This window comes from Sebastes umbrosus, chromosome 12 (assembly GCF_015220745.1).
Source record: "Sebastes umbrosus isolate fSebUmb1 chromosome 12, fSebUmb1.pri, whole genome shotgun sequence".
Classification (NCBI taxonomy): domain Eukaryota; kingdom Metazoa; phylum Chordata; class Actinopteri; order Perciformes; family Sebastidae; genus Sebastes; species Sebastes umbrosus.
Window position 1 is genome coordinate 2,553,692 of NC_051280.1, and position 14,748 is coordinate 2,568,439.

The 14,748-nt window shown below is 46.4% G+C and overlaps 1 protein-coding gene across 1 annotated transcript in view; it reads right to left on the reverse strand.

Annotated features, from left to right (window-relative positions):
- Positions 1–1,268: 1,268 nt before the first annotated feature.
- LOC119497930 (integrin beta-1-like) overlaps positions 1,269–14,748 on the reverse strand; it is a 53,858-nt gene continuing 40,378 nt past the window's right edge. Inside the window, exons 7-18 of the mRNA XM_037786370.1 lie at positions 12,999–13,169; positions 12,672–12,910; positions 11,771–11,929; positions 11,482–11,577; positions 11,281–11,370; positions 10,023–10,163; positions 9,429–9,631; positions 8,977–9,215; positions 8,664–8,886; positions 6,923–7,139; positions 3,077–3,082; positions 1,269–1,470 (exon numbers count right to left, since the gene is read on the reverse strand). Of these exons, the coding sequence (XP_037642298.1) occupies positions 1,432–1,470; positions 3,077–3,082; positions 6,923–7,139; positions 8,664–8,886; positions 8,977–9,215; positions 9,429–9,631; positions 10,023–10,163; positions 11,281–11,370; positions 11,482–11,577; positions 11,771–11,929; positions 12,672–12,910; positions 12,999–13,169 (1,823 nt within the window). The 3' untranslated portion in view covers positions 1,269–1,431. The remainder of the gene's footprint in view (positions 1,471–3,076; positions 3,083–6,922; positions 7,140–8,663; positions 8,887–8,976; positions 9,216–9,428; positions 9,632–10,022; positions 10,164–11,280; positions 11,371–11,481; positions 11,578–11,770; positions 11,930–12,671; positions 12,911–12,998; positions 13,170–14,748) is intronic.

The window sequence follows — 14,748 nt, forward strand, 5'->3', positions numbered from 1 at the left end:
AGGTTCTTTTGGTAGGAGGCAGCAGAGGTACCTTACAGTTTTTCTCGATTGTTTACACACATTTTCTGAAAGCATGCCTCATACTCTCAGAACTCTACACACAAATCAAAAAAACACACACACAATGGGCAAAACCCCTCAATTCTCCTGCAAAATGAAACTTTACATTCAAAACAATGTTATTTCTTCTCAAAATGGTATTTTGTTTTCAAATAACACACACAAACCATCATATGAATAGACATTTATAAGAACCAGTTGAACACTGATGTGCTCAATGTAAAACACTATGATGAATGGAAAACACTTCTTCTCCATTCATCATAATGACTTAGGCCTTTTTCTTGTTCAGTGTTACACTTACTACAGACAGTACATACATAAGTGTGTTGTAAAATATTTTAGAATATTGTTTTTATACTCAGAACACACAAATACACGGTAACAAATATATTTTATTTTCCCCACAAAAACAATGTACACAGTGTACATCCCAACCAACACAAAGTTGCACATACAGTGGTCTACATACAAAACAACAGAAGAATTTACTGTATACAGTTACAGTAAAAAAAAAAGATCCATGCATCCTCTCTTCTGTTTCGGTCTGGCCACAGCACCTCATCCACATCACAAGCAATGTTTGCCCTTTTATGCTAAAGCTCTGATTGCTAATTGTAACACTGTGTGACAGGTGTTTGCCCATGTGATGAGTCAGTGTGCATAGTAGGGCAATTGACTTTAGAATTTTGAATGACAGTGTGTTCCTTGTGAAAACGAGATTTTCTTCATGAAAATTGTGCCAAATGCAGAGAATTGTGTGTAGTGTTTTGAAAAAAGTGTGTTTTAGAACTGCAATTTGAGTGTAAAGCAGGAATTGTGCTTGTAGTTTAGCAGAATTGGTTCAGGGGGTTGGTGCATGAGTTACATGTTGTGGTCATTGTGTGTCAAGTACCAGTATTTGTGTGTAAACAATTGAGAAAAACTGTAAACACCTGGGTGGATTGCCAGCTCCGCACTGAGACACACACACAGTCTATTTAGAAGAAAAAAGCTCTTCTTAACTTTTAGGTGGCCACAAAACCGGTGTGTATCAGTACAAGGCGGGGTCCTCTCAGGTCCTCAGGCTCTCAGCAGCGCCGACCTCCTGGCTCTGGCTCGCCAAATGTTGAATCAGGATATCTCGGGCCGTGGGCCTAAAGTGGCCGAGACCCCTGTTCAGTGTTTAGGCTTTAATATTAATTAAAACAACTCATTATACTAATAAAAAACACCTCTCTATAGTGCTCGTAGTAGTCAAAAACTCCATATGGTACCTTTCACTCAAGATCTTTCAGTAGTATTACAGTGAAGATGAATATTCATATATCATATTCAACATACTGTATCAGAGATGGTGACGCTGTCTGATTTAAAATTTTTGATATTCATTTATGCAAAGTGTAGCAGTCCAATCATACCCAGTGTCTCCTGTCACGTCTCTGGCCTTGACTCCAGTAGTTTTTCAGTGTTCTGCTTCCCCTGGGTCTCCCCCTCCCCTGCCTGTGGATGTGGCAGGGGCGCGGCTTCCTCATCAAGCACCTGGTCTCACTCTCCACTCTGCACTCTGCACCTGTCAACAATCCCCTAATCAACCCACAGTACAAGAACACCAGCTTTCCTGCCAGTCCTCGCCAGATTGTTCTGCCTACCAGTTGGTATTTTCTCGGCCGCTCTGTATGATAATTACCAGAGTTATTCCTGTGTTTCCTAGTGCTTCTGTTATCTAACATTGTGTTCTCCTGTCTTCTGGATTCCAGTGCCAGCCTCCTATCGAGCCATCCTCACGCCGCCGCAGCTCATTCCTCCAGCTACTCCACCCTGCTCAACAGCCTGCCTGTCCCCTGCCTTCTCCAGCGCCCTCACCACCTTTATTACAATAAATCCACCTGACTTTCAACCACCATCCAGCTGTGTCTGTGTCTGCTTCTGGGTCCTAAACCAAAGCCCTCACAGAACAATCTGGCCACCATGGACCCAGCAGACACAGATTCACTCCGCCATGCTTTAGCCTCCCAGGGTTCGCTGGTTGGACAACATGACAAGATCCTCCGTGAATTGGTGGAGAATCTGCGAGCCCTTTCCTCCAATGTCATCCAACTCGGCAGCCAAATGGACCAGGTCAACGCCCATCTCACAGCTTCATCTGCCACAGCAGCTTCACCAGCTGACCCCCCACCAGCGCTCCCAACGCCTCCACAAGGGCATGCCACCCCAGCCCCACTAGCCCGTGAGCCTTTCATTCCGACTCCAGAACGCTACTCTGGGGATTTGGGGGCTTGTGGGCGGTTCCTTCTCCAGTGTTCTCTCGTGTTCCAGCAGCAACCTACCACCTACGTTTCAGATAAGTCACGCATAGCATTTATTTTGGGTTTACTTACTGGTAAAGCTTCTCAGTGGGCTACAGCTTTGTGGGAGAGGCAGTCTCCTATTTGTAATTCTTACCCGGTATTCATAGCTGAATTGAGAAAAGTTTTTGATCATCCTGTTCAGGGTAAAGAGGCTGCTAACCGTCTCCTCTCCCTCCGTCAGGGCTCTGGATCAGTTGCAGAGTATGCAGTTGAGTTTAGGATCCTGGCAGCAGAGAGTGGGTGGGATGAAGTGTCTTTACAAGGAGTGTTTGTTCATGGGTTAGCTGAGAATATTAAGGATGAGTTGGCTGCAAGGGATGAGATTGATAGTTTAGACTCCCTTATTTCCCTGTCCATACGCTTAGACAACCGTCTTCGTGAACGCCGTAGGGAGAGAGCCAGCCGCCCGCATGCCTCCACTTCTCCTTTCCAGTCCAAACCTGCCCCCCGGGTGATCCCTGACAGCCAGTTCTTCACCAGCCAGCCCCTCAGTTCCTCAGCATCACCCTCAATGGAGGAGCCCATGCAGTTGGGACGAGCTCGTCTCTCACCCTCAGAGCGCCAACGGCGAGTCAAGGCTGATGTGTGTGTCTATTGTGGCAAGGCTGGCCACTTCCTTGCTTCTTGTCCTCACCTGCCAAAAGATTAGGCTCATCCGGAACTGGAGAGGCCCTGATGAGCCACACCTCCACCTCTCCATCAGCCCCTCACCCCCGTATGCAATTTAATGCATCCCTTGTGTGCCAGGGTGACTCTATCCCCCTTCTTGCTCTGGTTGATTCTGGGGCTGATGATAATTTCATTGACTCCACCCTCGTTACCCAAGCTGGGATCCCTGTTGAAGCCCTTCCTGCTCCTAAGGATGTCAATGCGCTGGATGGAAGGCTCCTGGCCCGCATTACTCATCACACTGTTCCCCTGAGTCTCATCCTGTCAGGTAATCATCACGAATCTATAAAACTGCTAGTTATTCCCTCACCTCATGCTCCTGTGGTCCTAGGTCAGCCCTGGCTTAAACTCCATAACCCCCATATTGATTGGTCCACCGCATCTATTGCTAGTTGGAGCACCTTTTGCCACTCCCACTGTCTCCAGTCAGCCCTAGCTCCCTCTCAGTTAACTGCTGCTCCTACTTTTGAGCCCCCTGACCTCTCTTCAGTCCCTCCTGTGTACCATGACTTAGGTGAGGTGTTTAGTAAGCAGCGGGCCCAAACCTTGCCCCCACATAGGCCCTATGATTGTGCTATAGACCTGCACCATGGTGCCCCCCTTCCCTCGAGCCGTCTCTATAAACTCTCCCGTCCCGAAAGGGAGGCTATGGAGAAGTACATCAACGACTCACTAGTTGCTGGTTTTATTCGACCCTCCTCTTCTCCTGTTGGTGCCGGCTTCTTCTTTGTTGCAAAGAAAGATCACACCCTACGCCCCTGTATTGATTTCCGTGGCCTCAACGACATAACCATTAAAAACAAGTATCCACTACCCCTCATCGACCCCTCTTTCGAGCCCCTGCACAAGGCCACTGTTTTCTCAAAGCTGGACCTCCGGAACGCTTACCATCTGATCCGAGTCAGAGAAGGAGATGAGTGGAAGACTGCATTTAACACTCCCCTGGGCCATTTTGAGTATCAAGTCATGCCCTTTGGCCTCACCAACGCCCCTGCAGTTTTCCAGGCCTTGGTTAATGACATCCTCCGTGACATGCTGAACCACTTCATTTTTGTTTATCTAGATGATATACTCATCTTCTCCCGGAACATGGAAGAACATGTTCAACATGTGAGGTTAGTGCTCCGTCGTCTTCTGGAAAACAAGCTGTTTGTAAAAGCTGAAAAGTGTGACTTCCACGTGACTTCTGTGAGTTTTCTGGGCTTCATCATCGAGCAGGGGCAGGTGAAGACGGACCCAGCAAAGGTTCAGGCGGTGGCTGAGTGGCCCAAACCCACTACACGGAAACAGTTGCAGCGATTCTTAGGATTCGCCAACTTCTACAGACGGTTCATTCGAGACTACAGTAGGGTGGCGGCCCCTCTCACACAACTCACCTCCCCAGCCATCCCCTTTACTTGGACGCCGGAGGTTGACATAGCATTTGACACTCTGAAACAGTTATTCACTAGTGCTCCAATTCTAACTCACTCTGATCCCTCTTTGCAGTTTGTTGTGGAGGTGGATGCCTCTGATTCAGGTGTGGGGGCCGTCCTCTCTCAGCGGTCTCCTAAGGATCACAAGCTGCACCCCTGTGCCTTCTTCTCCCGGCGCCTTTCTCCGGCAGAGCGCAACTACGATGTGGGAAACCGTGAGCTGTTGGCGGTGGTCCTGGCACTTGAGGAATGGAGGCACATGCTGGAAGGGGCTGAGCAGCCATTTGTAGTTTGGACAGACCACAAAAACCTCTCTTACCTCCGCTCTGCTAAACGGCTAAATTCCCGCCAGGCTCGGTGGGCTCTGTTCCTGGGAAGGTTTAACTTCAGTCTCACTTACCGTCCTGGCTCACGCAACACCAAACCTGATGCCCTCTCCCGCCAGTCTGTCCCAGAGAAATCCTGCTCTGAGCCAGAAACCATTCTACCTCATTCCTGTGTGGTGGCCGCAGCTACATGGGAGATTGAGACCCGCATACGGGAGGCACAGCGCTCTCATCCAGACCCAGGTAATGGCCCTCCTAACTGTCTGTTTGTGCCTGATTCAGCCAGATCTCAAGTTCTACAATGGGGCCATTCATCTAAGCTCACCTGCCACCCTGGTTTCCACCGCACCCTCTCCTTCATCAAACGGCGGTTCTGGTGGCCATCCATGACCCGCGACACCCGTGCCTTCGTGTCCGCCTGCTCCGTCTGTGCCCGCAGCAAGGCCTCCCATCAACCCCCAGCTGGTCTCCTGCGCCCTCTGCCCGTCCCCAGCCGACCCTGGTCCCACATAGCTGTGGACTTTGTCACCGGTTTACCCCCGTCAGAAGGTAACACAATCATATTGACTGTGGTAGACCGTTTTTCCAAGGCTGTGCATTTTGTCCCTCTCCCTAAATTACCCTCAGCCACAGAGACTGCGGACCTCCTGGTCCTCCATGTGTTTCGTCTTCATGGGATCCCCCAGGACATCGTCTCTGACCGGGGACCACAGTTCTCTTCCCAGGTCTGGAAGGCCTTTTGCCAGGCTCTGGGTGCCACAGCTAGTCTCTCCTCTGGGTACCACCCTCAAACGAATGGGCAGACGGAGCGGGCAAACCAAGATCTCGGGGCAGCCCTGCGTTGTGTCACTGCTCACCACCCGTCCTCCTGGAGTAGACAGTTACCCTGGGTTGAGTATGCCCATAACTCACTCACCAGCGCCGCCACAGGTATGTCCCCCTTCATGGCCTCTCTAGGCTATCAACCTCCCCTCTTCTCAGTCCAGGAGGAGGCTGTGGCGGTGCCATCGGTCCAAGCCAACATCCAAAGGTGTCGGCGGATTTGGAGAGAGGTCCGGTCTGCCCTTCTCCGTTCAGCTGTCCGGAATCAACGCCTTGCTGACCGCCATCGATCCCCTGCACCCACTTACCAACCCGGTCAAAAGGTATGGCTTTCCTCCCGTGACTTGCCCCTTCAGGTGGAGTCCCATAAATTGGCTCCCCGATACATTGGACCTTTTGAAGTTGACAAGATCATTAATCCCACTGTTATCAAGTTAAAGTTGCCTTCATCTCTGAGAGTCCACCCCACGTTCCATGTTTCGCTGCTTAAGCCTGTGTCTTCCAGCCCCTTGTGCCCTCCAGCCGAACCCCCTCCACCCCCCTGGATCATCGACAATCACCCTGCCTTCACTGTTCGGCGGATTCTGGACGTCCGTCGCCGAGGCCGGGGGTTCCGGTTCTTGGTTGACTGGGAGGGTTATGGCCCAGAGGAACGCTCATGGATCCCGCGCAGCTTCTTTCTGGATGCCTCCCTCATTCGGGACTTTTATCGGGAGCATCCAGACAAGCCTGGGGCGCCCGGAGGCGCCCGTTGAGGGGGGGGTCCTGTCACGTCTCTGGCCTTGACTCCAGTAGTTTTTCAGTGTTCTGCTTCCCCTGGGTCTCCCCCTCCCCTGCCTGTGGATGTGGCAGGGGCGCGGCTTCCTCATCAAGCACCTGGTCTCACTCTCCACTCTGCACTCTGCACCTGTCAACAATCACCTAATCAACCCACAGTACAAGAACACCAGCTTTCCTGCCAGTCCTCGCCAGATTGTTCTGCCTACCAGTTGGTATTTTCTCGGCCGCTCTGTATGATAATTACCAGAGTTATTCCTGTGTTTCCTAGTGCTTCTGTTATCTAACATTGTGTTCTCCTGTCTTCTGGATTCCAGTGCCAGCCTCCTATCGAGCCATCCTCACGCCGCCGCAGCTCATTCCTCCAGCTACTCCACCCTGCTCAACAGCCTGCCTGTCCCCTGCCTTCTCCAGCGCCCTCACCACCTTTATTACAATAAATCCACCTGACTTTCAACCACCATCCAGCTGTGTCTGTGTCTGCTTCTGGGTCCTAAACCAAAGCCCTCACAGTCTCCTTCACATAGACCTCCTTGGTGTCGTTCCTGATGGCGTAGGTGGAATAGAACCAGCAGTCGTTGGCGTCTCGCTCCTTGCAGTGAGTCAGTGGGAAGCTCTGGTCGGTCGGCTGGGGCAGCTTGTCGCGATCCTTCACCTTGATCAGCTGGAAGTAGCTGCAGTCCCGCTGACACGTATCCTTCTTCTCACCGGCCTCGAACGCTCGGCACTGCACGCAGTCTCTGTGAGGACATAGACGGAGGGTTGATTCACTCTCCGAGTTGTATTCTATTCATTAGAGTCCCAGCGTACATCGGTGGGAGGAAGAGAAACCCCACATTCAGTGAAAAGTTACTAAGTGAACTACATGTCTCTGGATGATGAAGAAAACTGAGGAACTCAGAGGCAGAAATGTAGCCAAGGTTTTAGAAATACTCAGGTAATGACACCAAACATGAAGTCTATTGCATTATTTGGATTTTTCATAATATACTCCATCATATTTTATGTAATTGTTATTTCTCAATAATAAGGCATAAATGCTGTTTCAAAGAATTCACACACCGAGGAATAAAAAATGTGGCGGGGAAATACTTTTTAAATTTATTTGTTGGTCTTCTAACTTAATTAGTCTAAAACTTAGTGGGATCTGCCTATAATATACACTATCTACAGATTTTTTAAATCGATCGTAGAACATAAACTGCCCTAAGGCTGCTAAAAAAAAAAGAAGAAAAAAGACATTCCTAGAAAATAATACAAGGACAAGACCTCTGTGTCCCAAATAGTAGCTACAACCCTGCTTTAAAGAAACGGCTCTATTCTAAAGACTCAATCTATTCATACAAAAAAAATATCTAAAAAAGAAGCACTGATTATGTAAAGTACATACGATGCAAGTTGCAAAACATTTGCATAAACATTATATTAATATAAAGTCATCCATCTGTATTATTACCTGACAATCTCTATTAAACCTCTAAACCTAGATGTTTAATCATAATATCTGTGATCAGTGGGAATCCTACATTTTAAATGGTGAGTCCATTGATTATTTTCTTTTCTTAGGTATTTATATCATTCTGGAGCTTCCCAGTGGTGTTCCTCATTTATTCAAATCTGAACATTCAAATTGAGGCATACAGACTGAGAGAGAGTAACAGCAGGGAAGCTAAGCAATGTGCTGCTGTGTGGAAGCCACGTTAGTTCAGATCTGAAAGTCACACAATAACACAAACAAAACTAACCGACCGATGCTGCGGTGGACCGGTAACTCACTGTCTTGTGAGAGGTAAAATTGCTGATTTTGTGAATGAAGTCTGGTGGCTTTGAATGGAGCGATGTAACAGCTTCAGATCCCCGTCGGAAAGGGCTGTGTGACGGCGAGATAAGGTGGTGAAAATATTCTAAATATAGTGTACACCTAGTGTCCACAGCCACTTTACCTCGCCGTCAGACAGCCCTTTCTGACAGGGAACTGAAGCCGTTACATCGCTGTCTTTAAAGCCACCAGACTACATTCACAAAAACAGTGATTTTACCACGCAGAACACGGGAGTATACATACAACCCCCAAAAAATCTGAACTGACCCTTTCAGTTTTTTCCAAACTTCACATTATTCATAACCTTATTGATTAGCTTACTGTGGTAACCTACGTCACTGCTGTTTCCATTTGAGAAAAAAAAAACATGGAAAAGAACGCAAATGGACCCGGCCTTTAAGATGTCAGAATTTTTTTTATTTCTAGCCGTGCATAGACTCAATTGTGCTCAGCGCAGACGCCGGGGCAGGTGGGGCAGATCTCGCAGGTCGGACCCTGGAATTTGGGGTTGGTGCATTTGCAGATTCCACATTCACATGTACCGCGGCCGTTACAGATCTGCCCGTTCTTGGCGAGGCAGGTGGCGGTCTCCAGGGAGCAGTCGCAGGCACTACCTGTGTAGTTGGCATCACAGATGCACTTCCTGCAATCACAGCGGCCATGCCCTGGTAAAGAACAAGGGAATGGTTACCACAGAGTTTACATTAACATAGGTGTCAGTCTTTCAAATGATTTCTGATTTCTACAATCCTCACCTCCGCAGAGCTTGTTGTTGGAGCGGTCACAGTTGAAGTTGTCGCACTCGCAGTACTTGCCGCTGTAGATCTCTGCAGGATTCTCCCGCTTCTTGCATTCGCAGGTGCCGCAGACACAGTCACCGTTGTTGCTGCAGATATCCGTACCGTTGTCTTTTCGGCAGTTGGCATCCATGTCCTCTATCCGCACTTCGTCTTTGCTGCACTCGCAAAGACGCCCGATACGTCCGTCGTTACACCTGACACAGGAAATAGGAGGTTAGCCAAAGTCATTATGAGCAGAGTATAACTCAACAATACAAAAAAAGTACACTTAATGTTTGGGAAGCAAATGCTTCAAGAAAAGAACACTGGTCTGAACCTAGTGTGATTATGTGGGTTACAAAAGTAAAAAAACATCTCATAGAAGCCCAAAATCCCACAGCTCTTCATCTTTCTGGCTGAACACTTACTTGCAGGCTCCGCACTCGAAGGTCCCGTGTCCCTCGTGGCACTTCTCGCTGTCGGGCTCTCTGTTTGCGGCGCATTGACAGTCGCAGATGAAGTTCAGAACAACCTCTACCTCCTCGGTGAAGCCCAGTGGTTTGATTTTAATGACCTCGGGCTTGCCTTGTGACGGACACTTCTGGGATTCAACGGAAATCTTGAACGACACCTGGAAGCCAGAGGAGAGTTTATAGGGTCATTAAAACGATTAAAGGAGGATGCCTTGAAGCTTATTGTTCCATTTCTCAGACATGACTGTGTTTCTCATTTTTTGTTTGTTTTAAAGAGACTGTTTCTAAATGCATGCATTCCCCCCCCCCCCCCCCCCCCCCCCTTTGTCTCTCAGTTTGGAACAGCCAAACCGGTAGAAGACTTGAATCTAAAAAGAAGGACATAGTTGTTTACCAGCTTCACACCCTAGAGACAAACCACTTGTGTTGTGCTGGTAATGCTTTTCCCACTGTGCCCATGAGTTGATATGTTTAAGAATATTTTTTTTTAGTTTCAGCATGATTTTCTCACATACAAACAAATTGCATCAAAACAAGGATCGTACGTACCTCGTCTCCGATGGAGATGTTGGAGCACTTCCTGCCGTTCTCCCCCGTTCCCTCCACACCATTTTTGCAGATGGACTTGTAGGTGATGGAAACTCCCTCTGGCAGCCTGCCGTTTTCCAGAATGACCTCAGATGACAAAGACTGTCCAAAACAAGAGGGATCAAACAATCACTATCAGCTCTAGAGCTATAGGTCAATCACAACCTGAGCATACAAGCCCTTTCCATGTGGAAACCCAGCCGCTACTTGGCAAAAGACTTAACAGTGCCCGGCCACATTAATAAATATATCAACTAGCGGCATGGCTAAGGCACAACTGTCAACTGTGTGAGTGACTTGAGTGAAGATTGACAGCATTCATGTAACCTGAATGTGTGTATAGTAATTAATGCCACGGATAAGTAGTGACAGGAATAGTGGCTTCACTTTGTTTTTTTGTCTTACATGAATAAGTACAGGACCTCTTGTGGTGATTCATTGCAATCTTTATTTAGCCCGGGAATCTTTAACGGCGCTTTCACAAGCCATAGTCTGTTTGTCTAGTCCGAATCAGAGTGAAATGAATACTTTTGATTTGTTTTCTCTTTAGTCCGGTTCGGTTTCACGGTGCACAAATTAAAGCGGACCAAATAAAATAATTAATTTGCTGAGGGGCGTGTACGAAGGAGCAAATTTATCTTTTTCGTCTCGAGAGGTGCCACTTCTATGCAGAGAATCGCAGACTTTGATATATTGTCGTCAAAGTTTTTTCACTTGGACTCTGCACTGATCCCTTCTCCTCCAGTTTTTCTCCAATGACTTTATAAACGTCACTATTTTTGCAGACTTTATTTAGCATATTCTGTACGTTCTCTTCAGCCCAGATGCCAAGCACAGATCAGACTTCTGCAGAAGTCCAGGTCCGTCCTCTCCCACTCATGTTAACCTGTCGTTTACCGGTGTCCATCTTAACAAATGCCCGCGCATGCAGCCTGCGTTTTGGTTGGAGACCACCTCTCACAAACGGTCTTGATCTGGTTGTTTTGGTCCAAACCAGAGTAAGATTACTGACTTCACAAATGAACTTCACCATGGGTTGAACCACACCAAAGTTCCATTAAAGCTGACTAAATGTTGGCTTTTGAAAGCGCCCTAAAAGGATGTAGGAAATTTGTAGTGTATATATGACAAAAAGTAATCAAATTAAAATCTTAGTTTATCTCTTAATGCCAGGGAGAGTCAGACGTGATGTGAAGACAGACGGTGCAGTTTGACTCACATTGTAAGCATCAATAATGAGTTTGATCACGTTGCTGGAGTTGGAGGACAGCGTGCCAACGGCTGATTTAGGAATGAGATTTTTCAGCTCCTGAAAGAGACACAAGGGTCGAATGTAAGAACAGAGTCAACACACTTATTAAATGTGCATCTTGCTTTTGAGTTATATGGCAATACATGAAACAGAAAACACAAAGTTTACCTTGTAAACAGGCTGGAATTCCTCAGTGACAGCAAAGATGGTCTGGATGTTGTGATCACTCAGTTTCTGAACCAAATGGGCGATGGAGGGGTAGTCCTATCAAAGGATTCACACACACATAAATATTAATAAAAGCAGAAGTCATTTCAAATCCCAGACTGTGAGGACAAAAGTGGGGTAACATCAATAAGAAATTAAGACAATCGGTAAAAGCTGGAAACAGCACATATTGCTCAGTCAACTCTCCCTGGATACATTATGCATATTAAATAAATGATAAACTACATACATAGTAGTGGCTCATGGTGTACATGTTGTTCTCCAGGTGACACCTCCCATCGTTGGGCAGGACGATACCTCCGTCTCGTTTGCCGTCTCCAGCAAAGTGGAAACCAGCATCGGTGGAAACCACCAACAGACGAGTCACGTTCCTCCAGCCGATTTGATCCTGAAGAGACCAACACAAAGAGAACCTTCTCATTCATATTTTACACATTTACGAGACACTCTTGTCTAGATACAGTGCAATGAGTCTAAAGCTCCCGATTGCGGACACCACAAGCAAGCCCTTCTCAGAGGTGCGGACACAAGTCACATGACCAGGACTCGAGTCCTACATTTGATGACTTCAGACTTGATAAAATCAAAAAAGACTCAGACTTTAACACCAATGACTTGTAACTTCACTTGGACTTGAGCCTTTTGATTTAAAAATACTTGCCAGAATCTATATATTTGCTTAATTCGAGTCTATTTGGAGGTAGAAGGAAGTTACCACTTTAATTGTTGTAGTCTGAGTGACGTGACATCATATCCGTTCCGTATCCATCAACCAAAACAAACCACAGCCGGCCGAAACAAGAAAGTAGAAAAGGGCGGAGGGTCCACGTGGATACGACCTGCACCCTCATATTTTAAATCCAAAGTGGTAAACACTACACATACAGTAAAGTATGGAAACACTTTGGGTTTCATACATTGCAAGGAAAAGCAGAGCTAGACATCACGGCTAAAGCTGCATGCTAACTCTGTCACGGACAGGAAATGTTAAATATACTTGTAGAATCGGTACCCAAGTATCGTGATAGTATCGAATCGGGAGACAGGTGTATCGTCCCAGCCCTAAAAGACTTGAGACTTACTTGTAACTTGCAAAACAATGACTTGGTCCCACCTCTGTCCCTTCTTACCTCACAGACCGCCACCTGCATGATGGCATCGAAGCCCGCCTCCGGAGAGTCCAGGTTTCCTGAGATCTGCTGCTGACTGACCAAGCGATTGAACTCGTCTCCCTTGTCTGTCAGCTTCAGGACGTTCTTATAGCTGAATGGGCTGGTGCAGTTCTGGTTCCCTGTGCAGGGGTTGATGAGCCTGGCTGGCGTGGTGCTGTTGTAAGGCATGACCGTCTTCTCCACAAATGAGCCGAAACCTTAAAAGAAGAATGTGTTTTACTCAAGATTGTAAAAATATTTGACTCACTACAGCTTTTCTGTTGATTATTATTGACTTTTTCTTACCAATCCTGAAATCGGAGGTGATCTCCTGCATTTCCCTCATGAGGTCAGTGCCGAGGTTCTTGACATTTTCCAAATCATCTTTCATGGAGAAGGAGAGGTCCATAAGGTAATACAGGTCGATGGGGTAGTCCTCAGCACGTTTGAATTTCAGCTCAAAAATCTGGGGCTCACCTTGAAGAAGAAAAATAATTTGAGGAATTTAATAGATTGTGACAAAACAGCAAGACATTTCATTGAAACATATTTTTAATATCTCTTGGATCAATTTTAATCTTTTTACCAATAATTTTGAGGGAGCAGGCATGAATGACTTTTTAAAAAGGTAGATTTTTGCAGTAAAAGAAATCCTACTTTTGGTACTATACTACAGTGATTCTCAACCTTTGAATCGTGACCCCACCAGAATAATCAGGTTGTCATTTGCGACCCACACGCCCGGCGTAAACAGTTGTTTCTACGCGTCTCCCCCTGCTGATTTTGAGTGATTATTGTGACTGTTCTTATTAAAGGCAGGGTGGGTGATCTTGAGAAACTTAAGAGTACACTCGATTTTTAAAAATGATCCAGCCCAAAAAAAACGAGCCCAGTGTCGCCAACTCTTTTCCAATGAAAGTAGCAAGCAGCACTAGTTTCAAAAGTCCCTAAATCTAGAGAGAAAGTCGCCAAGTTGGCAACACTGACTGATGCTTCAGGCCCCCCTCCAAAGCCACTCCCCCAAAATTATCATTATGACCATAAACATACAATGGACGTGAACAGCAAACACGGCTATTGTTAGTAATCACAGCTCTCAAGCTAGCAGCTTGTGGAGGACTCCGGTAACGCGCAATGAGTGGACGAGCAGAGTGCACGCAGGTAGACAGGCAGGTAGCCCATCCAATCCAAAAAGCTTATTACAGCCCTGCAACAGCCACAGATATCTTTTTTTGTCAGAGCATTTGATTTATTGATTGCTGTCGGTATGTAATGACAATTTAAACTAATATAACAAAGATTTTTCTAAAATCTTTACCAAACCTGCCTTTAATAAATGTGGGCTAAATAAATAATTCTTTGTTTATGATGACATTTTTGTTTAGCTTCTTTTTTTAAAGATTATTATCTGGGCATTTTTGCCTTTATTGGATAGGACAGAGTGATAGACAGGTAAGGGGAAGAGAAAAGGGACGACATGCAGCAAAAGGCCACGGGTTGGATTCAAACCAGGGCCGATCTACCAGGTGAGCTACATGGGCGCCCCCCAGGCGCTGTGGATTTTTGATGCATTTAGGGACTTTTTCCTCTCCCCCTGACTCCCTTGGAAAATGATGCGCACACACTCTTTGACCCTTACAAACACACTCTATTCGTGTCTATTCTAAGGCAAATTATATCACTGGTACAGGCGATGTAATGTAAAAAACATTCCCCAGTCTAAAATATGTTATTTTATTTTTTATGTTTTTTTTTATTTTTTTCTCCACAACCATCTGGCAACCCGCGAAAATGATCTAAAAACCCCATTGGGGGACCTGACCCCCCAGGTTGAGAAACACCGCTATACTAAACTATACCTTCGGCCTTTTCTAAAACACATCACACAAAAATAATGACATAATTTTGCTCCAAAGCTGGTTGACTTAGATTGGTTTGCCCTGATACCATAGACTGGGAAATAAACTGGGGAAAAAAAGTTCCGAAACTTGTGTTTGGTGGATTATTTCTCTGTTGTTACAATGCTAATTGGCATTGTATTTTACATCGTTGGAAA